This window comes from Rhinolophus sinicus, chromosome 14 (assembly GCF_057876585.1).
Source record: "Rhinolophus sinicus isolate RSI-liver-muscle chromosome 14, RSI-T2T, whole genome shotgun sequence".
NCBI lineage: Eukaryota > Metazoa > Chordata > Mammalia > Chiroptera > Rhinolophidae > Rhinolophus > Rhinolophus sinicus.
In genome coordinates, this window is record NC_142514.1 from 19,707,832 (window position 1) to 19,734,302 (window position 26,471).

Here is a 26,471-nt window from a genome sequence, read left to right on the forward strand (position 1 = left end):
CTCTAGGGTTTCCTTACCTTTATTTCCCTTTCAAACCCCTTCTCAAATGCTCTTTGGAACCAGACTTTTACCTGGCCCAGAATTGAAGGAAGAGGCTGGTTGTGGAAGTCGGTGAGGCGTCGTATGATAACTGCGCTGCCAGGCTGCAAGTCTTAGTTTGGGGTCTACAGGAGGGCCGGGGAGGTAGCCTTGCCCTGCTCGGAGGCCTGCAGCCCTCTCTGACATCAGGTCCTGTGGGCAGCACAAGCTGGGGGCTGCAGGAGGGCTCTGGAGATGGCGGAGAGAGGAGGCCTTCTTTGGAACCCAGGCCCGAATATGGAGCTGGGAGGGGAAAAAACAGAAATGAACACCCAACTCGTTAACTTGCCCGGCCTTGAGGGCAAAATGGAGGCAGCTCTGGTCTGGCAGGCAAATGGCCCAGAATTAGCTCTCTGGAGAGAAGAGCAGGACAGTTGGGTTCCTCTCACTCTCACTTTGGAGAGAGGGAAGGGAGAGATGGGCAATTTGCAAGTCTCCTTGGGAGATCTGTTTTCATTTCCATAGAAGCCTAAGGAGCAAGATGAGTCATGTTTCCAAATGCAGTGGAGGAAGGAGACCTCGCCTCTCCTTCCCAGCCCCTCGCCATGTCCCCTGCTGGTGATGAGAGACCTTTAGCAGGATTGGTAGCAGGAGGAGATTTATTTCTAAAAAATGAAAATAGCTGAGTTGGATTTTTCTCTGCTTATTGTAAAAGATTTAGACAGTTGCATAAACATGTATATAAAGTAAACAAAATCACATCATTCCATCATCTGGAAATAGCCCCTGTTAGCATTTTGGTGTCAAGCTTTCTACACTTTGTTTTCTTATGCATTCATATCCAGGGCACCCAGAACTCAGCTGGGTCTTAAGATTGAGGTAAAATGGGCCTGAACCCTTCATTCTGTGCCTACTGAAAATTCCAATTCCCTCCTCAAAAGCCAGTTTCTCCAGGAGGTGTACGTGGGCACAGTCACCTTTGTCTGGCTCTGCTTCCTAATTCCGTGGAGGTCTTAGGCTCTGCTCTGCATCCTTTGGCTATTCTGGTATATAACTCCTGGGGCAACACGGCCTCGTGGTAACTGAGACCTGGAGTTTAGCTCCTTTCCTCTATTTGCAGAAAAATTCTCATTCACAAGAAGTCACGTGTGTATTGCAAACATTCCTAAGGTAGGAGGGTCTTAAAGAGTGGGGTTATGTCACAGGAACACAAACCTTTTAAAGCTGAAGGTTGACATGCTGTTCAGAATAGTCTTTGGGTCCTCTGTCAGCATGCTCTGCCTTCACCTCCCACCGTCCTTCCTTTCCTCTCTTCTTTGCAGGTGCCACCCCAGTTCTTGTTTCTAATGCATCTCTCCTACTGGCTGGTCTGACAGGTAATGCCCTTGGGTATGTACACGCTTCCCACCTCAGGTGGTTCATCAAAATGTTATCTTAAAGAGAGACAATTCTCTCCCTAAGGAGCCTGCTGCCATCTGTTAAGGTGACAATTCCTTCCACCCTGCTAGACATATCCATCCTTTTTTTGTTTTAAACAAAAATGAGCTCGTTCTACACATTCTCTATGACAACAGAGTGGATCTTCTTCATTTCACAAAAGAGGAAACTGGAACGAAAGCCTTGGCCCTTGCCTAAAAGCTGCTCTGCCCAGCTCTTCACCTGACCAGGATTTCAGGTCAGTCCAAACTACGCCCTGGGGCTCTACACACTCGAGCACATCTCTAATTATGCGATTAATGTTTGTTGTTTATTTATTGTTTCCTTCTCCCACTAGAATATAAACTCAGTGAAGCTGCAGACTGTCAATTTTGCTCACTGCTCTGTCTTCAGAATTAATCACATAGTAAGCGATATTAGTCAGGGTTCTCCAAAGGAACAGAGGCAATAAGATGTGTAAATATAGAGAGATTTATTTTAAGGAATTGGCTCATGTAATGATTATGGAGGCTGACAAGTCCACAATCTGTAGGGTGGGTTGGCAGGGTAGAGACTCAGGGAAGAGCCGATGTTGCAGTTCAAGTTTGAAGGTTGTCAAGCTGGAGAGTTCCCTCTTGCTTGGGGAAGGTCAGTCTTTTGTTCTGTTCAGGCCTTCAACTGATTGGATGAGGCCCACCCATATTATGGGGGCAATCTGCTTTACCCAAAGTACACTAATGTAAATGTTAATCTCAGGCAAAAAGCACCCTCACAAACATCTAGAATAATGTTGACCAAATAGCTTTGCACTGTGGCCCAGCCAAGTTGACATATAAAATTAACCCGCACAACAGGCACATGAAAACCGTTTGTTGAAGGAGCGCCTGAGTGAATGAATAAGTGACTGAATTTAAGGAAGGTGAGAGTCTTGCCCATGTCACTCGACTGGCAAAAAGAAGGCCTAGGTCGGGGCGGCCGGATGGCTCAGTTGGTTAGAGTGTGAGCTCTCAATAACAAGTTTGCTGGTTCAATTCCCACATGGGATGGTGGGCTGCGCCCCCTGCAACTAAAGACTGAAAATGACAACTGGACTTGGAGCTGAGCTGCATCCTCCACAACTAGATTGAAGGACAACGACTTGGAGCTGATGGGCCCTGGAGAAACACACTGTTCCCCAACATTCCCCAATAAAATTAAAAAAAAAAAGAAAAAAGGAAAGCCTAGGTCTTCTGAACTTGATGCAGGCAACTGTTCTTTCCACCACACCACGAGGCTTCTTGGAATGGTGACCAGAGCTAGCCAGCCTTGTTAACCAGCCTTGTGTGGTTCCTAGGGCTATTGTCAGAGCACAGAAGACATTTCTCCAGCAAGCACTTTACATTCCACAAAGGTCTATGCTCATTACAAAATGCTCCCATCGGGCATTATTACGAAATAGGTCTTTTGATAGAATTTTCACTACCTATGTGACCTGAAGCTACTAGAAATTTATTCTTTTATAAAAACGAGAGACTTATCTAAAACCTTGTCCTGCTGGCACAAATACAAGCTAAGAGCTGGACACTGTGGTGTGGAGATCTGGCCCTAACTCACTAACCTACTCATCAAACCCTTGCTCACTTCCTTTTGTGCTCTCCACCCTCCAGCCAAACTAAGCTACTTCCTGTTCTCAGTATAGACCCTGCAATTAATCCCTCCTCTGTATTTCACCCATGCTGTTGTCACACCTGGAACGCACCTCCCCCTCCCCTACATGTCATCCAGTTATTTATTTATTCAGCACATATTTCCTTAGCACCTACCAGGGGGCAGGGACAATCTTTGCACTGGACACACAGTAATGAGCAAGAGGTGACTACCCTTCTGGAGCTCACATTCTAGTATTGGGAAAACGGACACAACTCCAGCCAGTAAGTGAACAAGATAATTTCAGGTGGTGATAAGCGCTGGGAAGAAAGCCAGGAAGTAATAACAGGTTGCAAACAGGCTGATGTGAAGTGCTAGGATGGGGGAGGGATGTAATTTAGATTGGAGCCCAGAGCTGGTGCTGAAGAGACACCTGAATGGTCAGAGGAGCCAGCCACTTGGGGACTGGGAGAAGAACGTTCTGGGCAGAGGGAACAATGCGTAGAGTATAACAAGCTTGATGTGTTAGAAGAACAGAAATTAAAAAAACAACATTTGTATTACAGTCTTTCTGTCAGGCATATGCTAGGCTGTGGGTATACAAAGATAAATGGACATGGTCCTTTTCCCTCAAGAGTTCATTATTGGGAGCATTTTAGATCTCGTTCCCGGCATCTGTTGTCAGTTTGTCTCAAATAAATTCCTAGAAAATTCTCAAGAAAAAAAAGAAGGGGCTGGCCCAATGGCTCAGGCAGTTAGGGCTCCATGCTCCTAACTCCGAAGGCTGCCGGTTCGATTCCCACATGGGCCAATGGGCTCTCAACCACAAGTCTGCCAGTTCAACTCCTGCAAGGGATGGTGGGCAGCGCCCCCTGCAACTAACAATGGTAACTGGACCTGGAGCTGAGCTGCACCTTCCACAACTAAGATTGAAAGGACAACAACTTGACTTGGAAAAAAGCCCTGGAAGTACACACTGTTCCCCAATAAAGCCCTGTTCCCCTTCCCCAATAAAATCTTTAAAAAAAGAAAAAAAGAAAGAGTTAATTATTTTTGGGGCAGGCAGAAATTATAGCTGAGACCCTTTGGGGTATCTACCTGGACCATGAACCAATGTCTCCACCTCCTACTTTCTCCAGAAACTTTCACTCCTCAGGGCTGTGGGACCCTGGCAGCCACGTTTGTATTCTGAGAGCCCATTCTTCGGCCATGGCTGATTGGACCAGGAGGGTCACCTGACTCAAGCAGGACCAATCAGGTTTCCTTTTCTTGGACACTGAATGGGGGTTCAAACACTACCCCTGCTTGCGGCTGGCACTAGAACATTTATTAACTCAATAAACATGTCTTGAGCAGCTATTGTTAGGGTGATCGACCTTCCCAATTCCCCCAAGACTGAGAGGTATCTGTGGTAAAACTAGGAGAGTCCCAGGCAAACCAGGATGGTTGGTCGCCCTCTCTGCTCTGTGCCAGGCTGAATGTTAAACCTGAGAATTTAGTAGCTGCGGGTGGTCAAACCCATCACTGCGGCTGGAGCAGAAGAGGACGCCAGGTTGTAGAGAGAGAAGAATGGAGGAGAAATAAGAAACAGAGAGTGAGTCCCCAGGATTCTATTCAGGGCCCCAGACCCTCCCCAAAGCCAGTCTACATCCCTGACCATGGATTCTCAAACACCCCTGTTTCCTTACAGTAAATCTCCTTTACTTACGTTAGCTGCTGGGGGTTCTGTTACTTGCGACCCGAGTCCTACTTGATAGAGGCAATGTCTGTAAATAACGTAACCCAGGAGCTGCATGCCTTCACAGAGGTGTCCGTAGTCATGTGTGCAACAGTGGTACTGGAAGGATGTGACCTGACCACGTGGCTGCCTCCCCGGGAAAGCCTTCCTCAATTCAGTCTATGGCCTCTGTCTCTCAACTCCCAACAACTTCATCTGACCCTCTGTCATAACACACTGCCTCCTCTGCTGATCTTCTAGGTCACCTTCCAGACTATAAAGATTCATTTATAATTCATCTTTGTACTTCTCCCCAAACGTGTGTCTTTTATATGGACAATGCTGGGTTCAGTTATTATGTGTAATTTTGGGGGAGTACTGTCTTGCACTCGTGTGGTGCCGCCGTGTATGAACTTACACAAGTGCATTATCTGGGGGGCATCCAATTCTTCAGAATTTAGATATTAGTAATAATAATAGCAGCTGCTATTTATTTTGTATATATTCTATGTGCTAGGTGAGAAAAAAGCTCTTGAGGCTCAGAGAGAATAAATGATTTGCCCAAGATCCCCAAATTTACGTCACACAGATGACCACAGCGCCTTATTTTCAGGCTGCAAACGTATGCTCTCTTTGCCACTGCTGGTGGTGGTGGGTTGGGGGCAGGATCTCAGGGGCAGAGTGCAGGCTGTTCAACCCCTTCCCTAGACCCCCTGTGCTCTGATTCTAGTCCTCTGGGTCAGACCTGGCTCTGCCCTGACCCCCCTGGGGACAGCCAGCCTCTGGTCACTCGGTTTGCCAGTCTGGCCAAATCAGGCAAATTTGGCTCCTGGAGCTGCTGTGGTTACCATGGTACCTTCCCCAGGCTCCTCTCAGTGTAAACCTGGGGGCGAGCTGTTTTGAAGCAAATGGGGAAAACAGAGAAATTCTCCCACTAATGCAGGCAACTAGCAAACAGCCTGCCTCTCCTCGAAATTCCTTTCAGTGCCTCGCAAGTGGGTCTTGTGACCATGGAGCCCAATTTCTCCAGTTCACTCACAGGTGAGGAAACTTGAGCCCCAGGGTGCTTTGCGTTTGACAAAGAGGTTTTATGCCTTGGCCAGGAGGGTCTCGCTGGAGTCAGAGACCTGGGTTCCAATCCAGCCCCTGCGTGACGTTGGGCAAATTCATGAACCGTTCCGAGTCCTTCATTCTTCATCTGTAAACTGGGCATCATGACACGTCTTCCCTGGAAGAGGTATGTGAAGGATTAAATCAAATCACATACACACAAGTGCTTCTCAAAGTGCATGGCACGTGAAGAGGTGCAGTTGCCCAAGGTCAATGTGGGGGAAAGTGCATTGTTACAGGATTCAGGAGACGTGGGTTCTCATCTTGATTCTGCTACTGATTTGCAATCAGTTCCTTTACCGCTCTGGACCTCGGCATCTTTTTTCAAACGAAAGGAGATGTTGCCTAAGCTTTTTTCCAGGTCTGCAGTTCTGTGCATCTGGTGACAGAATGCTCTCCCAGGGCTCCGAAAGCTGTATTTCTTTCTCCACACCACCCTGCCTCACTTCCAGAATGCCCTGAGGCCCGGCCAGGAGACCAGCACCCTGAGCCTGAGGGCCCTTTGTGGGAGAGAGAGAGATGCCCCTGGGGCAAGACATTTCCTTGAGGGCTGGGGCTGCCGACACTCAGTGTGGCTCCACAGCGTCTGTCTCCGGTTCAGGGGCCTGCCCAGGCTTCATGGGGACAGGCTGGGGAACGGAGATGGGTAGGTGGAGAAGGATACCTTGGAAGAAGGAGACTGTACCCATCTAACCAGGTCAACTGAAAGCAATTTTTAATACCCTGAGCATCAGAGTGTGGAGAGGAGAGATGGGCAGCTGCTATGCTCCTCAGAGTAATTACTGAGAATAAAGGAGGAGGAGAGAAGGAAGGGGGTAGCATGTAGGGTTTCCAGCGGAATCCCTTACCTCCCTCCAAGGGTGGGGGAGGTAAGGAAGAAGTTTGGGATGGGGGGGGGAAACGAAATGAGCAGAGAAGAAAAGAGCAGAGAAGAAAATGAGCAGAGATGAAAAGTAGGGAAAGGAAAGGGAAGAAGTGATTTTTGTCTAAGGAAAATGACAGCTTGACAGAAAACAGGAGACAGCACGTTCACTTCGCCCATCATGCTGTTTGCTTACTGCATCCAAGGAGGCAGGCCGGGGAGGCCCTGTGCGCCGTTCTTGGAGTAGAGGTCTGAAGAAGGCCCTTCTCCCCACTGGGTCACACTTGATTACCTGAGCTGCTGGGGCCCATGCCTCAGAGTCCCCTGGCTTTCTGCCTGTGACACATAGGTCTCTATTCATGCAGATCTAGCTGGCACTGGACTGGGGAACTCTGAGCCTGTCCCACACTCTCCTCCCTGACACTATCCCTTCCCTGCTGCTGCTCACTCATCTTTCAAGTCCTTTCTAGTCCTCCCCTCATCACCCTCCACTCTGAACCAACAATGCCTACAATTTGACACTTGTGAATTAACTCCAGGCAGAACCCAGCACACTATTCAGAACATGCACCCAACATAGGCTAAATCCCAGGATGGAGCTATCTAAATCTGGATCACTTTGCCTTGCAAGATCGAGGAAGGAAGGTTGATATAAACATGGTTATTGCAACAATAGTACCAGCTTATTGCAGATAAGAACTTCGATAAGACAAGAGCTTATTGAATGTTTCCAATGCGTCAGGCACTGTGACAAGCTCTGTATTTGCATCACCTCATTTATCTCCTTCACAATCCCATAAAATAGGTACTGTTATCATTTCTTCTTAATAGGTGAGGAAATTGAGGTTTAGAGAAGTTAATCAAGTTATTCAAAGTCACATAACTAGCATATGGCAGACTCAGCTTTCAAGCTCAGAGTCCATACTCTTAAATTACAGAATTCCACCTCCCAGTCTCAAAACAAAGATATATTCATGCCAGTAAACTACGTCCGTTTATTTCTTTGTCATTCTTCTTGGGATGTTACCTACACACTGACACATCCTTTAGCAATGCTTTAAGCTGCAAGTAACAAGACAACATGGCAAACCATTAAGGAGTAGCTCGAACAAGAGGCCTTGAAACAGGCAATCCAGAGCTGGTGTACTAAGAGCCCAACAACATCACCAAAGTGTCGGGATTGTTCTGTCTTTCCACAGAAAACACCATCATATTGGTTTTTCATCCTCATGTTTATTGCTTCATGATTGCAGATGGCTGCTACAGCTCCAGGCATCACATCAGCATTCCAGGGGGTTTGGTTTGTTTTCTTCTGATGGGGCTTTGCTTTTTATCCCCAAAAAAAGCCTGTCGGCAGATTTCTCTTTACATCTCATTGGCTACATATGCACCCCTAGACCAATCACTGGTGTAGGAAAGTGTGTATTATCATGGCTCCTGCTTAACAAATCCTCCCCAAACCTAGTGGCTTGAAACAACAACCATTTATTATCCATCAGCTATCTATGGGAAGCTGAGTAGTTCTGTGATCTGAGACAGGCCTGGCTAATCTTGGCTGGGCTTATTTGTGTGCCTGTGGTCAGCTGTTGGGTCAGCTGGAGGTTGCCTGGTCTAGAATGGCTTTACTTACGCACGTGTCTGGTGTTACCTGGTTGTCAACTGGGGTGATGAGTGACTGGGTCTCTCATCCAGCAGGCTAGCCTAAACTTGTTTCCATGGCAGCAATAGGGTGCCAAGAGATTAGATGGAAGAATGCAAGGCCTCTTGAGGCCTGGATTCTGAACTGACATCCCATTCTTTTGGGCAAAACAAGTCACAAGACCAGCTCAGGTATAAGGGGTGGGGAAAGAGACTCCACAGGTCGGTGAGAAAAGCTGCAAAGTCACTTGCAAAGGGCATCGATGCAGAGAAATGAAGAATTGTGACTGTTTTACATTTTACCACAAATTACCGTGGTTTATTTAGGCCAGCTCATCTCCTGAGGCAAGGAAGGGGCTCCCTTCCCCCAAACCAAGGGAATACTTCTACCCCTGATCAGGGGACAGTTGCGGGGAATAAAACAAAGACATGGTTTTTGGGTAGATGGCTGACAGTGTCTGGATGGGGGCTAACCCGGGCACAAGGCTTTGCAGCTCCATTTTCTCCAAGTCACCCTTCTGTTTTCTGAAGAGGGTGATTCTCATCTGTCGTTAGTTGATGACTGGTCTGGGCCTCATGATTGTTCCTCTAACAGGTGTATGCATTTCCTCCACAACACTAAGGTGCAAAAACAATTTAAAAATAAATAAATAATATGAACTCTGCCTCTGGCCCCATCAGCCAGTGTTACGGGAAAATCAAGTGTCAGTCACCAGAGGGTGGCGCCGGGGTGGGTGATCTAGTCTCCATGAGATTTGCATGATCCAGGAAACATGGGGCAAAGATCTTTCGCATTTGGTCCATCAGGGCCACCTCCAAGTTGCTTTCGTCAAGCTCCAGGGGTCCATTTGAAAGTGGAAGACTCTATCTCTGCTCCCTTGACCTTGAACTTGTTGCAGAAAATTTCCAGGCTCAGTCTTTACTCAAGGAAACTCCTCTGGCCTCCCTTCTCTCCTGCCCTGGCTACCCTACCTCTTCAACTCCATTCCCCCTTCTTCCTGACAGACTTAGGTCTCCCAAGCAACATCGGGATGAGATGGTTTCCTAGGAACCCAGGACCTGGCTGTGCTTCCAGGAGGGGGACATACCCTAAGGGAACAGACAGACAATGGTGTCATGTAAACTGATCTAGGGGAGCAGGGAAGGAAGTGATATCTCAGCTGAGACCTGACGGGCACATAGGAGTGGGTTAGGTGATGAAGGGGAAGGGGAAGGGGAGCTAGCAGCAGCATGTTCCGGACAGAGGAACCATCATTACAGCAATCACCAACATATATTGAACACGGCCTATATGCCAGGTGCTATAAAGCGGTACTGTTGTTGTCCCCATCTTATGAAACTTGCAGAAGTCATGTAACCAGTAAGTGGTTGAGCTGGGATTTCAAATCCAACCAGTCTGAGACCAAAGCTCACCTCTTAACCAACTAGATTAACCTGGAGGAGAGAGAAGCAGGTTATTTGGAGACCCACAAACAGTTTATTTTGGCTGGAACATAGCATGCGAAGGGGAAGATGGTACACGAGGCTAGTGAGGCTGAGGAAGGTGAAGGTGTGGAAATTCCTGCAGCCATGTTACTGCTTGAAGGCAGCAAGCCTGGTGCAGGGAGATCATTTCAGGGCTATTTCAGTAGTTTTAGCAAGAAATGGTGATGCGTCTGACTGGAAGACAGTAGTAAGAATAAATAACAATGGCAGGATTTAAGGGTTGTCTGGGAAGAATGGACACAACTTGGTGATTGGTTGGAGGGGAGGGATTGGGGGAAAAAGAGGGGAGGCAAGAATGACTCTCAGGTTTCTGACTTGAGCAACTAGATGGATGGTATCAACCTTATTTCTTTCCCCGATTTGCTGTGTATCCTTAGGGATCTCACCCAAGCTCTCTAGATGCCTGTCTTCCTAGCTATAAAATGAAGATAATGAAACTTGACCTCCCCATATATCCAAATGGTGTCAATGTAAGATGAAGTCATCAGAGTGCTTCGAAAAGTCAAAAGTACTTTGCAAATGCAAGTGGTTATTATTTTATGGTTATTGCTAAGGTCCTCCCCATCCTGGGATTTGCAGATGGAGCCAGACTGAGAGGCAACCCAGGGGACCTTTCTGCTCACTTGGAGGGTGAGGAGTTGCTGTATTTTCCATCAGGCTGATCTGTCTCTTTGGCAGGTGGAAGCCACATTCCCACGTACTAAATTGTTAATAGCTTCCCCAGGGAGTTTCTTTCTGCTCTGACTCCTTCTGTGATTTCTGTTTCTCTACTGCTGACATCTTCTGATGCTCTGGTTGGCTCAGGATTTCCTGTGCATTGTTTTCGTTTTGTTCCCCTGAAGTCAAGGACCGGGGACAAGACCCAAGCAGAGTAGAACCGTTCCTTAACCCAGGTGTGTGGAGGGCTGTGTCTAATCTGTCCTCCACCAAGAGCAGGGACCGACTTGAGGGAAAACTCTGCCAAGCAGAGGCAGGAGCGATGGGTTCTTGTGTTTTATGGAGGCGACGTTCTAGTTTCTCCTCTGAGAGGCAATGTAGTGTGGTCATCATGAGACTGGCCTTTGGACTCCCACAGATCGGGTTTCGCCTCCCAGTTGTGGTTTGGGCAGGTAACCTAACCTCTGTAAAATGGAACAATGATAGAAGGGCCTCACAGCTCTGGGGCTGCTGAGGATTAAAGGAGATCACCCACAAAGCACTTGACCCAGTGCCTGGCACATAGCAAGTGCTCTACAAATGGTAGCCAACAAGATCACTTATGAGTTGTAACCACAGAAACGAGGCTGCCTTTTAAAGATGAATAGATGAGAATGCTCGCATCCAAGTAAGAACTGACCTCTTCGAAGTACTCACTTTGGGAGGCCATTGGGGAAACCCCGTTAGATGTCTTTCAAGTTTCCACCGTCCTTCCAATGTCCTCAATGGAGGCCATTCACGTGCACTTGGCTTGTGTGCTAGTCAGTTTGCGCTGCTGTAACTAAGTACCATGAACCGGGTGGCTTATAAACAACAGATACTTATGTCTCATAGTTCTGGAGGCTGGAAGTCCAAGGTCAGGGTGCGGGGAGGTCCTGGTGAAGGCCCTCTTCGGGATTGTAGCCTGCTGACTTCTTGCTGTGTCCTCACATGAGAGAGCAGACGGCAAGCAAACTCTTAAAAGGGGCAGTCCATAACTGCATGCACATTTTCTTAGCAATTGTGGTATTTTGCTCATGTATTGGGTCAGTTACGTATCTTTCCAGCATCTTGACTGTGAGCTCCTCTAAGAGAGCAATGGTCTTACTCATCCTTATAGTTTAATAACATGCTCAGGCAGCCTTTGTCAGTTGGCAGAGAATCTGTTATTTCACCAGATCCTCACTCAATCCTTAGAGATGAGGAAACTAAGTCTCAGAGAAGTAAAGGGAATTCTTTTTCTGTCTTTTACTTCCACCATAGCTATGGTTTTCCACCATAGCAGTTCTGTCTCCAGGAGGGACTCAAAAAACCTTGTGGAATACAATTTAAAAATATACTCTTCAGCCCAGTATGGTTTGAGAGTGAGAATGGGGTCGGGAGAGTGGATGGAGTCAGAAGACGACAGCAATAAACCCTGGTTGGGACCAGACTGGGAGGGCCCCAAAGGCAACTCCAAGGAGGGAAGGTAGACTTGCTTGGTGACGGCCAAAAGCCAAGGGCTGGCCTGGAACTGGGATCTAGTATTTCACTTCCAAGTAAGATGTGATTGCTGAATTTGTGCAAAGGGTTTCAGTTGCTTAGAAGAATTCCTGGGTCCTCTAATAAGCTATGTCTGCTCTGACTCCCTCACCAAATAGGAGCTCACCAACGTTGGACTTGAACTCCCTGTTCAATCACTCATCGAGCACCAGGGGCTGTACTAAGGTGGGGGTACATGAGTGCACAAGACCTATTGTAAAGGTGATGCACAAAACCCCAATGACTACATAAATAAATATGTGGGAAATTCTGTAAAGGGGAAGTATATGATGCTACAAGAACAAATAACAAGAGGATCTTGTTTGTTTGATAGGTAGCGGGAGGGGACAGTTAGTGAAGTGATATTTAAGCTGAAACTTGAAGGATAAATAGCACTTAGCCTGGGAAGTGGCTGAGTCTTCCAAGTGGAATAAATAGAGTGTGCAAATGTCCTGGTGTAGGAAAAAGAATGGCTTGTTGCAGGGGTAGGGAGGGGGCCAGAACTCCAATAAAGTAGCCCTCTTCTTTTCCTGCCCTAATTTCTTTCCTCTGGCACCAGAAAAGTCTCTGAGTACCAGGCCCTTTGGGAGGGGGAAAGAGTTTTAGCGGCAAATGTGACCACAGAGCAAACATCATCTGCCTGAAGAGTCCTTAGATGGTTGAGTGGAAAAGCCTTGGGGTGAGGAGTCTACTGTAGCTGGTATTGAAGCTTGGACAGCAGCTGGGAGGGGCTAAGAGAATGGAGAGGAGGCTGAACTTGGGAATTCTCCCTTTGTTCTTTTTGGGAAAGGGTAAGAGCCTTGCATGTAGATGGATGACTCAAGCCAGAGAGTGATATGCGTGAGGGGGTTCTTGCCCAGCCACTTTAGGGCCAAGAGCATTGTCCCAGAGCCTAGAGCTTGGGAACCCCAATGTGGTCCCATTCCATTCCCCCTTAGGACCTTTATTCATCCAACTAGTATTTCCTGAGCACCCACTGTGACCCCAGCTCTCCACTGGGTGCAGGGATCAATCAGGCTTGGTTCCCAAAAGAGGAAACAGACTCAGAAATAATTGCTATATGGGATAATTCAGTGCCTAGCCTAGTCTTCTCATCTGTAAAATGGGGACACTAATAATAGAATCTACTCCAAAGTGTTGATGCATGGATAAGGCACTTATCACAGTGCCTGGAACAGAGTAATGGCTGGCAGAGCGAATGTTCTGGGGAGGACAGGAGCCCCAAGAAGGAGGATGGCTCTGGGTCTGGGCTGGTCAGGTTAGGAAGAGAGTGCCGGAAGTCCCCCCCCCCCCCATCTGCTCCTACAGCAGCCACAGTGATCTTCAGGGTGGCCTTTGAGACCCTGCCCACCGCTTAGTCCCCTCTCCCCATGCTGGCTCCCTGCCTTCTCTTCCTGGCCTCCTTTTAGTCCCTTTGACCACAGTGTCTTTGCACATGTGGACCTGTGGTTCCTTTGGTTTCTTCCCTAAGTTAGTTCATCCCAAACTTCACATCTCACTTTCAATGTCATTTCCTCAGGGAAGCTGTCATGACCTCTGGGTTTTGTAGACTCGGCCACAGGAAAGCCTCACTTCCTTCATTTCCTCAATTTGTAACTGTATCTTCATTAGTGTAATTTTAGAATTGGTGTCTCTCTCCTCCACTGGGCTGTAAGCCCCAGGAAGTAGGAGCTGCATCTAGTGAATCCCCAATAGTACCTCGGTCTCATACTCAACACCCCCAAAAAATCTGTTCAGTGAATGAATGGGGTGCAAAACCCCATGGATAATAATGGTTATTTATGGAGCACTTCCTCTGTGCCCGGCACTGAGCTAAGTTCTTCACTCACATCATTTTAGCTAATCGCCGCAACAACCCTCTGAGGGAGGTGGTGTGATTATCCTCATTTTACAGATGAAGGTAATCAAGTTGAGAGAGGTTAAGTGATTTGCTCAAGGTCACTGCTCTTTAATGCAGGGACAAGAGGTGGGATTCACGTCCAGGTCCTTCTGACTCCAAGCAGCAAAGGGGTGTGTGTGTGGGGTGAGTCCCGGCTGGGTGGGGTACACCCGAGCTCTTGAGGCATCTTTAGGGAGGGAGTCGGAAGCCTCCTCGGCCCAGCACCAAACCGGTGGTGCAGAGCCCGCCCCTGGTCCCCAGCGTAGACGAGCGGCCGCCTCCGGGCCACGTGGTGCGCGGGGCTGGTGCGTCCGAGGAGCCCGCAGAGGTTCCAGGCTCAGAGCGCTCCGGGCGCAGAGAGCGGGCGGGCGGACGCCTGGACAGGGCAGGTGCGGGCGGCGAGGTGGGCGAAAGAGGCGCGGAGGCAGCGAAGCGGTCCGGGCGCTGCAGCCAGTGTCTTCCAGGCGGCGGCTTCGACCCTCGGTGCGCCCATCATCCCAAGTCTCTGCGCCCAGGGCGCACGGTGGGGAAGGATACGGCTGCGGCTCCCCGGCCGCCATGGAGCCGGCCCCCTCCACCGACGCCGAGCTGCAGCCCCCACTCCTCGCTACGGCTCCGGATGCCTTCCCCAGCGCCTTCCCCAGCGCGAGCGCCAATGCGTCGGGGCCCCCAGGCGCCCGCAGCGCCTCGTCCCTCGCTCTGGCCATCGCCATCACCACGCTCTACTCGGCTGTGTGCGCTGTGGGGCTGCTGGGCAACATGCTCGTCATGTTTGGCATCGTCCGGTGAGTCCGCTGCGGGCTGGTGCCGTGGGTCTGGGCCTGGGGTGAAGGTGGGGACTGCGGACTTGGGACCGACCCTGACCTCGGACCCCTGACTCCCAGGGCCTCCATATTTCCTGCAGGGGGCGCATGGGGCCCAGCGGGGAGACCTCTTCCATTGAGAGGAGGACACCGGAGTTTGTATCTGTGTGTGTGTGTGTGTGTGTGTGTGTGTGTGTGTGTGTGTGTGTGTGTGTAAGTAACTAAATAACATTTGATCATCTGTTGCATCCCCTTGCTTCTGCATCAGGCTGTGTGGGACAGTTTGGCAACAGTTTGCGTCTGTCACAGTTTGTGAGTGGGTGGTTCTGTTTGTGACAGTACAAATGCATTGTATGTTTGGATCTCTGAAACCTTGCCGGGGTGGGCAGAGATGCCCAAGGTGCCCTGGGGCTGTGGGGAGATAGCTGTGTGTGGGCTGTCTATGCAGGTGGGGGCACAGGAGAGAGAGAGAGAGAGAGAGAGAGAGAGAGAGAGAGAGAGAGAGAGAGAGAGAGAGAGAGAGAATTTGTACCATGCTGTGGGAGCACTTACCAAATCACATTTGGTGATCATCTGTTGATGTCCCTGTGTTGATGTGTGCTTGTCCCACACTGTCAGCTTGTGATTCTCTCTGAATGAGAATGTGACAGTATGACTGTTGTTTCTTGTGAACCCCAGAAACCCTAGAGCATCCAGAGTGGCCTTGGACACTTGTGTTTGTGCACCTATGTGTGTGTTTGCAATGGAGAGCCCATAGTTCCCGGTACAGTGGGCAACAGCTGTGGGTCAGTCAGTCAGTTCTCTGCAGCTGTGCCGTGACCATCTGGTCAGGAGCTCTGGACCTTATTTAGAAAGGCCTCACATCTTCCTCACAAGTGCCCTTCCCATTTTCTCCTCCTCTCCTAACAGTCTTTTTTTTTTTTTTTTTTTTTTTTTGGTCAAAGGCAGCAGTGGTTTGTTTTTGGCTGGAGTTTGTGCTTTCACCTCAGGAAGTGAAGCTCTCTTCTTAGTATCTGTGGATCGTCACAGAATCTAAAACATCGTCAGCTTACCCCAGAAGCAGCCCCCAGACCCAGTTCTACCAGTTCAGACACAGGCAAAAGCGTTGAAAGGAAACTCCTATCCTTATGATAACAAAGATGCCCTGGTATTTACCATTAGTTGGGAATGGGTCCTCCATGCTGGGTGGTCGAGGGCACAGCCCTAAACCTCTGGGCAGTGGTGCCACCAGGCAGGGCAGCGGGCAGATTGTGGCTCCAGGTTGGAGACATGAATGTGGCCTCAGCCCAGTTACTGATGCCCATCAGGGTGGGGGCAACCATTCCCCCTGCCCCACCTCCCACCTGCCTCTGTTTCCCTGTCTGAAGGGTAGCAACCTAATCTCAGCTGAGAGATGAATTCCAGAGTATGGGTTGCTGCAGGGCAGAGCGCAGTGCATTGGAGTGCGGTACTGGATGAGGTGCGTGGGTGTTGAGGGGGCTTTGGCACTGATGATCTCTGAGGGATCTTTGCTCCCCCAGGAAGAGTGGAGGACACAAGAATTTCCTGTGTTTTCAATGACTCATCACCAGCTACAGTGGGAACATTCCCCCAAGCACAGGCAGGATTGATCTTTGTTTTGCATTTTTGTTGGTGATGCTCCTTACTTTGCCTTCAGAGATTGTACAGGCTGTAGAGTCAGGCCAACCTGTGTATGTATTAATCCCAGCTCTGCCACCAACTGGCTCTATGACTTGGGTAAGTCACTTAGCCTCTTGGAGCCTCACTTTCTTCATCTACAGACTGGGGGTAATAACAGGACCTTCTTCTACAGGGTTTTTGTGCGGTGTCGATGAGAAAGCATATGTAGTGCAGCTGGACCCAATAAATGGAAGCTGTCTGTGTGATAAAGAAGAGGAATTTTCCAGATCCTTCAGAATCCAGGGCCTATTAAAGAAGGGAGAGTGAGGGAGGCGCTTGTCTTAAGATGGGCCTGAGAGTAGCTACAGTTCTGCAAGTTCCAGGTTCCTGGTACATACTCATATGCCCTCTAGGGGAGCCCTTGCTGCTCTAGTCTGGGGAAAGCTGACAATCAGTGTGTTCAATTCCATTTCCAGCCTCTTCCCAGGGCCTCTGGCTGGTGGGCTGATGAGCACAGCTCCCCCACTACCGTTGAGCCAGGGGAGAGCCTCTCACTTCTGAGGCTCCACTCAGGAAAGGCCCCTGGCTCAACCTGCTAGGGGTGCTCCCAACCAACCTTCCCCAAATCACATTGTCAAAGGTATTCAGACAGCAGCGTAATGGCCACCCATAGGTCCCCATGTTGCTAAGACATTTCCCGGGCCAACCATCTAAGTGATAACTGTATTCCTGTGTCTGAGTGATCTAGTCCTCACCTACCATCCTGTGGGGTAGGCATTAGAAGCCTCATCATTATCACCCCATTTTACAAATGACGATCTGGGGTTCAGAGAGGGGCAGATTCTTAGGTTCTTGTTTAAGGTCCAACAGCTAGCCTAGACCCAGAGCTAGAACCCTGGTCTTGTGACTCAAAGTCCAAAACCTTTTCCAGAGCTGCCTGGGATAGGGGACAGAGAATTGAGAGAGTTGTATGGAAGGACGGGGCAGAATCCTAGACTCCTCAGAGAATGAAGGAGGACAGGAAAACTAGGGACAGGGTGGCTGCCTGGGGCACAGCTTTTGCTGGCAAAGTCCCAAGAGCACTGAGGAGAGGGGAGCCCAGGACAGAGCAAAACCTTTGCTCCATCTGGCTCTCTGTCATCCCGTGCAGGGCGTGGCACAACCAATAAGTGAGTCAGTTGATTGGTTGAATGAATGAATGAATGAATGAATGAATTCCTCCTGCCAGTCTCGAGCATAGGCAGTTTGGGGGTCAGGGGAAAGTTTGCAAAGGTAGTTTTAGAGGACCCTTGGGACAGGAAAGCACGGTGGTATAGTGGCAGAGTGGGGCTCTGAAGCCAGACATATCTAAGTTCAAAGCCTGTGTTCAAAGCCACTTGCTTGCCGTGTATTTGGGCTTGTGATTTCCCCTCTGACACTCATTTCTTTGCCTTTAAAGTGGGAATAACAAGTGCATCCTGGGTTGTGGTGAGGATTAAATGAGATAATGTGTTACATCTGACCCTTTCAAGCCCTTTGAGGACAGGGAGGTTCTATGTGGGAAGGAATGAATTAACTCATTTAAGGAAATTCTGTGGATGCACTGTGTTAGATGCTGAGCTGAAGAAATGGTGAGGAAAAAAAATACAATGCCCCTGTCCTCATGGAGCTTAGGGTCTGGTGGGAGAAAGAGACATTAATTGGCTAGTCATTCAACAAGCTTAAATTTATAGCTGTGCTGAGGGCTGTGGACGAGTATATGGGGGCTTTGGGATCCCACGATGTGGGGAGGGTCTCACCTGGGCAGGGAGTTCAGAGAAGGCCTCTGAGGAGCTGAAGGATGAGGAGGGGGTAATTTAAAAAAGCTGATGAAAGAGGCGGCCAGTTAGCTCAGTTGGTTAGAGCGCGGTGCTCTTAACAACAAGGTTGCCAGTTTGATCCCCACTGGGCCACTGTGAGCTGCACCCTCTACAACTAGATTGAAACAACTACTTGACTTGGAGCTGATGGGTCCTGGAAAAACACACTTAAAATAAATAAAAGCTTTTTTTAAAAAAAGGTAATACCAATTCTATGAACATTTTTTAAAAAAAGCTGAGGGCAGAGCCCCTGATGGGAAGACTGACATGGACGAGGGGCTGAAAAACAAGTACACAGGGATCTCAGAATTCCACATCACGATGCACTCTCCATACCGTCCTCCACACTCCCTGGGCCTCTCCCCACTCATGGGCCCACCTGAGAGACCCACTTATCCTTCTGGATGCATGAACAGGGCCTCTGGGAATTATGCTCTTAGCAAATAGCCTGTGGTTCCTGAGGCTTGTGTGAAGTGTGAGCAGGACGTTTTGGGACATCTGGTCCCCACACAGAGCATCACTCCCTAATTCTGTGGTGTGAGTTTGGTTGGCGTGACTCTGTGGGTCCTCAGAGCAGATACTGGAACCACTCTTTCTGGGTGGAGTCAGTGCCCTGAGCAGGGCTGGCATCTCAGGGTTCCCGTTGGTAGCCCTCTGGGTAGGGTGGAGTGTGAAGAGTTTAGCAGGAGCCTTCATCTCTGATAGGTGAGCCCATCTTTCCTTTATGGCCCAGAACTTCCTGGTTTGCCTGTCCCAGAATCCAGGTAGGTGAATAGAGTCAGTGCTTTCAACTTGGCCTCTTGCCTGTTCCACAGTCTGCCCTGTCTCCCTGCCTCCACCTCTCCCCATGCTGGTTTCTGCAGGTATGCACCCTGTGTATCTCTCACCACCCCCACTCCACCCCCACCCAGCCCCCTGCCCTTCTTGACTCTTTCAGGCTGTGGGCTTCTCTGCCCCTTGATCTCTTCCTCAGAGCCATGTCTCTTCTGACTTCTCTTCTTGTATCAAATGCTGGCTCTGCTACCTTCTACGATCTTTAGCAAGTTGGATGGCCACTCTGAACCTAGTTTCTTCATTTGTAAAATGTGGTACCTGCCTCATAGGCACCTTTGTCTTAAACATCAGGTGAGATGATGTTGGTGAAGCATCATTTTCCTTCCCATCCCAGGTGACAGTAGCACAGAGCAGGGGGGAGGCTGGGCCAGGCAGCATGGACAGGTGAATGTGGGTTCTGGTTGTCCCCTCTGTCTACTGCCGAGGTGCCAGGAGTTGCTGGAGTAGGTGCTCAAGTGTCACCTTTGCAGGATTGGGAGCTCTGAGTCCCTGTGTTGATTTTGGAGGCCCAGCATGAGCCCCTTGCCTTTTGTCTCCCTCCCCTCTCTTGTGGCCCCGGTTGGGGTTCACAGACCCAGGGACCCTAGGCCAGGAGAGATCCCTGTGAGGTGACACAGTGCAGTGGTAAAGGTCACAGCTGGGGTTCAGGTAGCGCCGGGTCTCAATCCCAGCTCAGCCACATCCTGGGCAAAGAGCCTAACTTCGCTGAGCCTTATTTCTGCATTTGTAGAATTGGGGTAATCATTGTAGATTATTGGGAAGATGGATGACAGCCTGCGTGCGAAAGGCCGTAGCACAGCACCTGGCACATAGTAGGCCCTCAGTATGGGCCAGACGCTATGATTAACCAGCACCCCTGCAGCTGCTCCAGGCAAGCAGAGGTGGTGGCTGTGAGGCCAGATTGTCTGCATTTTCCACCTTGGACTTTTTCCTGCTTCCTGCATCCTTTGCACATTTACTCATTCAACAGACATTTGCTGATGCTGACCCCTGCCAGCCCCACCCAGCCTCAGCTCCCACTGCCCAGACTTTCAGCTTAAGCCTCAGCACAGTCTTTGGCTCCTAACACAGCCATGCCTCTCAGGACCCTCTGGTTGGTTACAGCTCCAGGGACAAATGTAGCTTCCCAGAGCTGTGGGAGTCCTGGGGGGTGGGGGTGGGGGGCACCTGACCCCACCAGAGGACGTGATGCCTATGCTTCCTTGTGAAGGGGAGCAGCAGTTGCTACAAGGAGAGGTGGGGCAGAGCATTCCAGACGGAGGGAACAGTATGAGCAAAGAAAGGTTCAGAGGATGATCAGAGCTACAGGGGGCGTGGCTGAGCTGAGAGTGCCCCGGCTGGGGTGGCTATGAAGATGGAGAGGCTGTAGGGACAAAAGCAGAAAGGCCTGGCAAGCAGGCGTCCTCATCATGGTTGTCACATTGCCTGCTGTGCGCTGAGCTTTGGCCAGGCTCTGGAGCCAATGATGAATCCACCAACTATAGTCTCTGCCTTCCAAAATTGCCAGTGAGACGCAAATATTAGAGGAACTCCATGAACCAGCCCCAGGTAATTGGAGGGAGTCATTCTGGTGGGGAGGGGAAAGGGAGGACTAAGGAAGAAGACAGCCTGGCTGGGCTGTGCTAAGGCCAGAGGTTGTGTTGGGCTTCCGTTCCAAGTCTGGACAGTGGGAGCTGAGGCTGGGCAGGTTCTCGGGTCCCACGGTAAGACAGCCATGCTGGGAAATGAAGCAGCTTTGGGTCACAGGCCATGGGGCAAAGGACTTTGGAGTAATCTGTCCAGAATGGTGTCCAAGAGGATGAATTTGGTGTGGGTAGGTGTGAGGTGGATGGGATGGGGAGGGCCTCAATGTGGGGAAACCAGAGAGGCCAGCTCAGGGTGATGGAAGAGCGCTGTGTGACCTTGGATGGGTCATCTGGTTTCAGTTGTCCCCTTTCAAAACAAAGTGCTGTCGGTCCTGCTGTGCTTCCTGGCCTTCCCCCAGAGCCAACCCTTCCCAGGCCTTGGGTTCATTCCCTAAGGAGTGTGTGTGACTCAGGTGCTATGGGTTAGGGCCAGAGGAGTCACATAGGGCACGGAAGAACCTCTCCTGAGCTTCTGCCGTGTGCCAGAGGCTTCTCCAAGCCGCACAACGGCCCTGCAGTGGGGGCTGTAGATTCTCATTTATAGATGAGGGAGCAGGTGCCTCTCACAGCCAGACAGACGCAAACCCAGATCTTCTCCAAAACCACTCCACTTCCAATCTTCCACTGCTGTCCATGAGACATATGAGGAATGGGGGTGAGAGCCGGGGATGTCTGGCTAGAGAGGGGAGGAACAGGGCAGACTGACATCTGCAAAGCTCTGAGACCTCTGCGTGGGGTAACAGCAGTGGAGAGCCTGGACACTGGAGTCAGACTGGCCTGGGATCACATCCCAGCTGTGCCATTTACTAAGAGAGTGAGCTTGGGCAGTATATACACATCTTCTCTGAGCCTCAGTTTTCTCATCTGTGAAATGGAGTAGCAGTAGAGCCGTATAGGTTGGTTATAAGTTCATGAGGCATGACGTGAAGGACTTCAGCACAGAACCAGGCATTTCATAAAGTATTCAATAAACATTTTCTATTATTATGTCTATTTAGAAGAGGAGTGAGACTTGCTTCTCATTCATTCGATTGACATTTATGGAGCCCCATAGGAACTAGAATTATTGGGGAGATACTACAGGGAAACTTTATCAACTCAATATTAGAAATATTCTTTTACTATAAAGGTAGCACAGTAGTTATGTCAGAGAAAAGCTTTGTCATTTTGGTGTATTTCCTTTCCACCTCTTTTTTTTTTTTTTGTCCCTCGCCTCCCTCCCCATATTTCAATGACACCAGGATCACACTATATTAAAATAATGATCACATTATATATAATATTTTATAAGCTGCCTTTTCGCTTAACGTTATGTCATGACTATGTTCACATGTTATCAAACATTCTTTGAAAACGTGATGTTTTAATGGCTGCATTGTGTGAATGTGTTCTGTTTGGGAGGGCTGATGTTATTTCCAATATTGTGCCAATCTAAATAATGCATCTGTGAACATGCTTGAACACTTATGTCTGTGCACATCTCATATCATTTCTATAAGGAATCGTCCAATCGTTAAAGCTCTCCAAGAAGATATGGGCTGCTGTGTAATGGAGGCAGCCTGCCCTCACTGATGGTATACAAGAGGACACTGGGCAACCACAGGGTGGAGGTTTGGCACTGCAGATTTGGGTGGAGAAAAGATAAGACAAACGTAGTTTCAGGCTCCTCTCATCATGGCTGAGATTCGGAGAATGCTTCTCAGATGTTGTGATCTCAGATTCCCCTTCTCCCCTTCCTGGCAGATGATGCCTGGACTTTGAGAGGAAGGGGGCTGTGCAGGAGCAAGGCATGATTTCATTAAGCCCAGAGTCCTGGGACCTTTAAATCCAATTGGCTACCCAGAATATCATAACATGCCCAGGAAGAGGCATAATCGCGGGGTGGAGAAGAAAGCCTGGCTTAAAGGAGCAATTTACCATCAGACAGGCCTCATTACCAGCCAGGGGGACATAGGGTGGGATGGGGCATCTGGGCTGTGCTCGTTGGTTTATAGCTCCCGGTGCAGCTGCAGAAATCAGTAGCTTTGTCTCTGGCCGGGGTGGGTGTGTACGGAAAGAATCTTGTCTTTTGTAGTTTTCCGAGTCTTTCTTGATGAGTAGAAAGAACTCAGACTTCAAAGTCCTGTGAGGTCAAAAAGCCCCAGTGAATAAACACAACACAGACAGAGAAAGGTGGAAACAGCCTTGCACCCCTCCCTGCAGAAGTAACCTTTTCACCAAGGCATAAAATTTTGAATCATGGATGATGATTCTCTTTATTGAACACTTATTTTGTGCCAGGTACTCTGCTTAGAGATGTGTATATATGAGTATCCTGTTTAATCCTCACATACCCATATGCTATTGCCTCCATTTTATAGATGAGGAAAGGTGAGGAAAGGTGAGGTTCAGAGAAGTGATGTAACATGCCCAGAGTCCCAGAGTTGGGTTGAAATCAGGCCATTCTGATCTCAGAGCCCACACTCATAACGATTGTCTTGTCTTCTGCCACTTTGTATGTCAAGTTCAGCCCCTCTAATTTACAAATTAGGAAAACAAGGTGTGGAGAGGTTCTGTGTCTTTTGAGTTAGTGGCCAAGTCAGGACTGGAACCTGCCTTTTCCAACCCCTTGCCCCTTCTTCTTGTATCTCTTTCCATGATGGGTTAAGGGTGGCTGGAAATAGTAGCACCTGGGAGCATGAGAAGTGGGTTCCTATACAAGGTAGTCCAGCCTGGGGGCCACTGACAACACCTCACAGACCCCAAAGAACTCCCAAGTTCCCTGGGGTAGGGCCAGCAGCTGGTGAGGCAGAGGGATTCAGGTTCAAATCCGGGTCTGCTTCTTGCTGGCTCTTACCATCGGGCTCACCTCACTGAGCCTGTTTTCTCATTTGTGAAATGAGGATAGAAAAACACCTGCATCACAGGGTTGTGGTAAACACACGTTCAGCTGCCCCTCCTAAGTACCAGGCACAGTTCTAGGGGCAGGGCGTGCAAGACACTGTCCCTGCCCACATGGAGCTGACATTTTCGTGGGGAATGGTAGTCAATAAATAAATAGATGTGAGGCCAAGGCTATAGGCAATGAAGTCAACTAACACAGGCCTGGGGAGATATAGCCTGGTAGGCTGCAGGTATGCATGGGGAGGAGGGGAGGAGAGGGTAACTGTCGTGTGGGGTGACCTGCGGGGTCTCTGGTCCCGCTCCCCACAAAAGAACGCAGGATACGGTGAGGCCAAAAAGGAACACCCACGGAGCCATAGATAGGGGAGTCATACTACTATATTCTCTCTGGTGGCTGGGTTGGAGACACAGGAAACAGGAGCCACACAATTCTCAACCCTCACTGCGCAGCTTGCAGGCTCAGCCACCATCTTCTTGCTAGCCCCCATTTCCTGCTAGCGTAGCCACAGCAGTTATATTAGTGGCCAATGGTTCACTGGTTACAGCTGATGGCCAACTAGCCACAGCTGATGGCCATCCAGTCACAGTTGATGGCCATTTATTACCTGAGCCAGCACCTGTCTATGTGAGGCCGAGAGCCTGGAAACTACTTTCTGGGGCTCTGTCCCCACAGCAACTCAGCAGAGGCCTGGTGCTGGGAGGATGAAGGAACAGTGCCGTCAAAGGTTAAGGGTGATGATGTATGGCGTTAGTAAGGGCCTGGCCCCAGCCAAGAAGTTGTTGGTGATAATGATGCCTTTTGGCTGGTTGCCTAGCTCTTGGGTACCAGGGACAGGGATTAAGCCAAGGGAGAAAAACTGCTTCTCGTATTCAGCCCAGATGCCCCTGCAGGACAGATAGAGATCATCTGTTTTCTTCGGTTACAAAAACTCATCCTCCTGAAGTGCTAGGAAATGCCCTGAATCTAGTGATTTTCCATTCTTCCTTGGGGGGAGGGATTGGAGCCCTCCACGTGGCCAGAGGACTGTCCTGCTGGGAGGGGCAGGTAGCCACAAGACACTCCCTCCACCTGCTCAGGCCTTGTCATCCCAGATAAGAGAGGGCTCGACAGCAAAACATGGCATGTTGGCTCCATGGAACTTCACACCAAAATTAGAACCCCTGCCTTTCCCTGAGTGCTGACAAGGTGGCCAGCTCTGTGCCGAGTGTCTCATGGATTATCTCATTTAATTCTCCCAACTCTATGAAGTTGGTACCACATTTCTCTCCATTTGGCAGATGAGAACACTGAGGCTCAGAGATGATAATTCACTTGCCAAGGGCCACGGTTGGTAAATGGCGGTCAGCCTTGGAGTTGAGGGGCTCTTGACTCCCAGAGCCCACACATGCGAAGTGTCCATGAAGCGATGTCTGTGAAGAAGGTTGAACCCATGATACCTTCTGATTCCAATTGTGGAGAAATGACTTTTTCATACAGCCAGGGATTGGGAGAGGCCATGGAGCAGGGTAGACTGATTTGTTAAGTTATTAATAATAAATTATTAATAAATAAAAGTGAAACTCTGTCATGTGTCAGGCAGAGGGAGATGTAGTATGTAACACACAGCCCGGTCGAAGGCCTAGAGATGGGCTTTTGGGAATGTCTGACTTTGGATCCTGGTTCTGTCTTGTCTAGACTCCTGGACAAGCACCTCTCCTCTTTGGGTCACAGTTTTCTTCTGTGAACAAAATGGGTACGTACGAGGTCAGATAGTTAAGTTCGTGAACGCATCCTAGAAAAAGTGCTACATACCTTATTGTTGAATATCACTATGGTCACCTTTGAAGTACTCCCCTTGGGAAGCTATGCACCGATGTCAGCGCCTAGTCCACCCTTCAAAGCAATTTTGGGAACTCTTTTTCTGGAATGGCCATCAGAGCTGTCATCGTATTACCCTTGATGTCCTGAATGTCATCCAAATTGCTGCCTTTCAATATTTCTTTTATCTTTGGGTCAAGAAAGAAGGCACTGGGGGCCAGATCAGGTGAGTAGGGAGGGGGTTCTCATACAGTTATTTGTTTACTGGCTAAAAACTCCTCACAGACAGTGCCGTGTGAGCTGGTGCATTGTCATGATGCAAGAGCCATGAATTGTTGGCGAAAAGTTCAGGTCATCTGACTTTTTCACGCAGCCTTTTCAGCACTTCCAGATAGTAAACTTGGTTAACTGTTTGTCCAGTTAGTACAAATTCATAATGAATAATCCCTCTGATATCAAACAAGATTAGCAACACCGTTGCAACAAGTTCACGAACTGAATTGTCAGACCTTGTTTGCTACCACTTCCCAGGGTGGGTGTGAGTCAAAGGAGAGAGTGTGTGAAGTGCCCTGCACAGGGCCTGTTGTCAAAGAGTGTGTCTTGGGGGTGGGGGATAAGTCAGTCAAACTGTAACCTCCACACAGGCTCATTATGAATGATAAACTTGGTGGGCAATGTCGTCACATGGAATTGTGGGAATGGAACCTTTACTTGGCGATGGTAAGGACTCAAAATAATCAGGAACCCATCAATTACAAGTACGGCGAAAATGAGCATGTGCTTTGGTAATATTACAAGACTTCTTATAGGAGGCCTTCCATGCAAAATCTCCCATAATCTCTCCAACATTTCTAGAAGGCAGGAAGAATATGGTGTGCCCATTTTATAGATGAGGAAGCTGAGGCTCCGAGATGGAAGGCTTTTGCCCAAGGACACCACTGTTAGTATTTGACTGCAGAGCCTGCCCTCTCTCCATTTTATCCCACTGCCTGTCATCACATTGGACCCTCTCAACAACCCAACGTGCTGGTGATTGTCATTGCCCTTTTCAAGGTGAGGAGAATGTGTGGCTCCTGGTACCACCCTTAGCCTAGAGCATGGGCTTTTGGGTCTGTATCAGTCA

The 26,471-nt window shown here is 49.2% G+C and overlaps 1 protein-coding gene across 1 annotated transcript in view; it reads left to right on the forward strand.

The window, feature by feature from the left end:
• Positions 1–14,154: 14,154 nt before the first annotated feature.
• OPRD1 (opioid receptor delta 1) overlaps positions 14,155–26,471 on the forward strand; it is a 41,230-nt gene continuing 28,913 nt past the window's right edge. Inside the window, exon 1 of the mRNA XM_088790767.1 lies at positions 14,155–14,732. Coding sequence (XP_088646893.1) covers positions 14,506–14,732 — 227 coding nt within the window. The 5' untranslated portion in view covers positions 14,155–14,505. The remainder of the gene's footprint in view (positions 14,733–26,471) is intronic.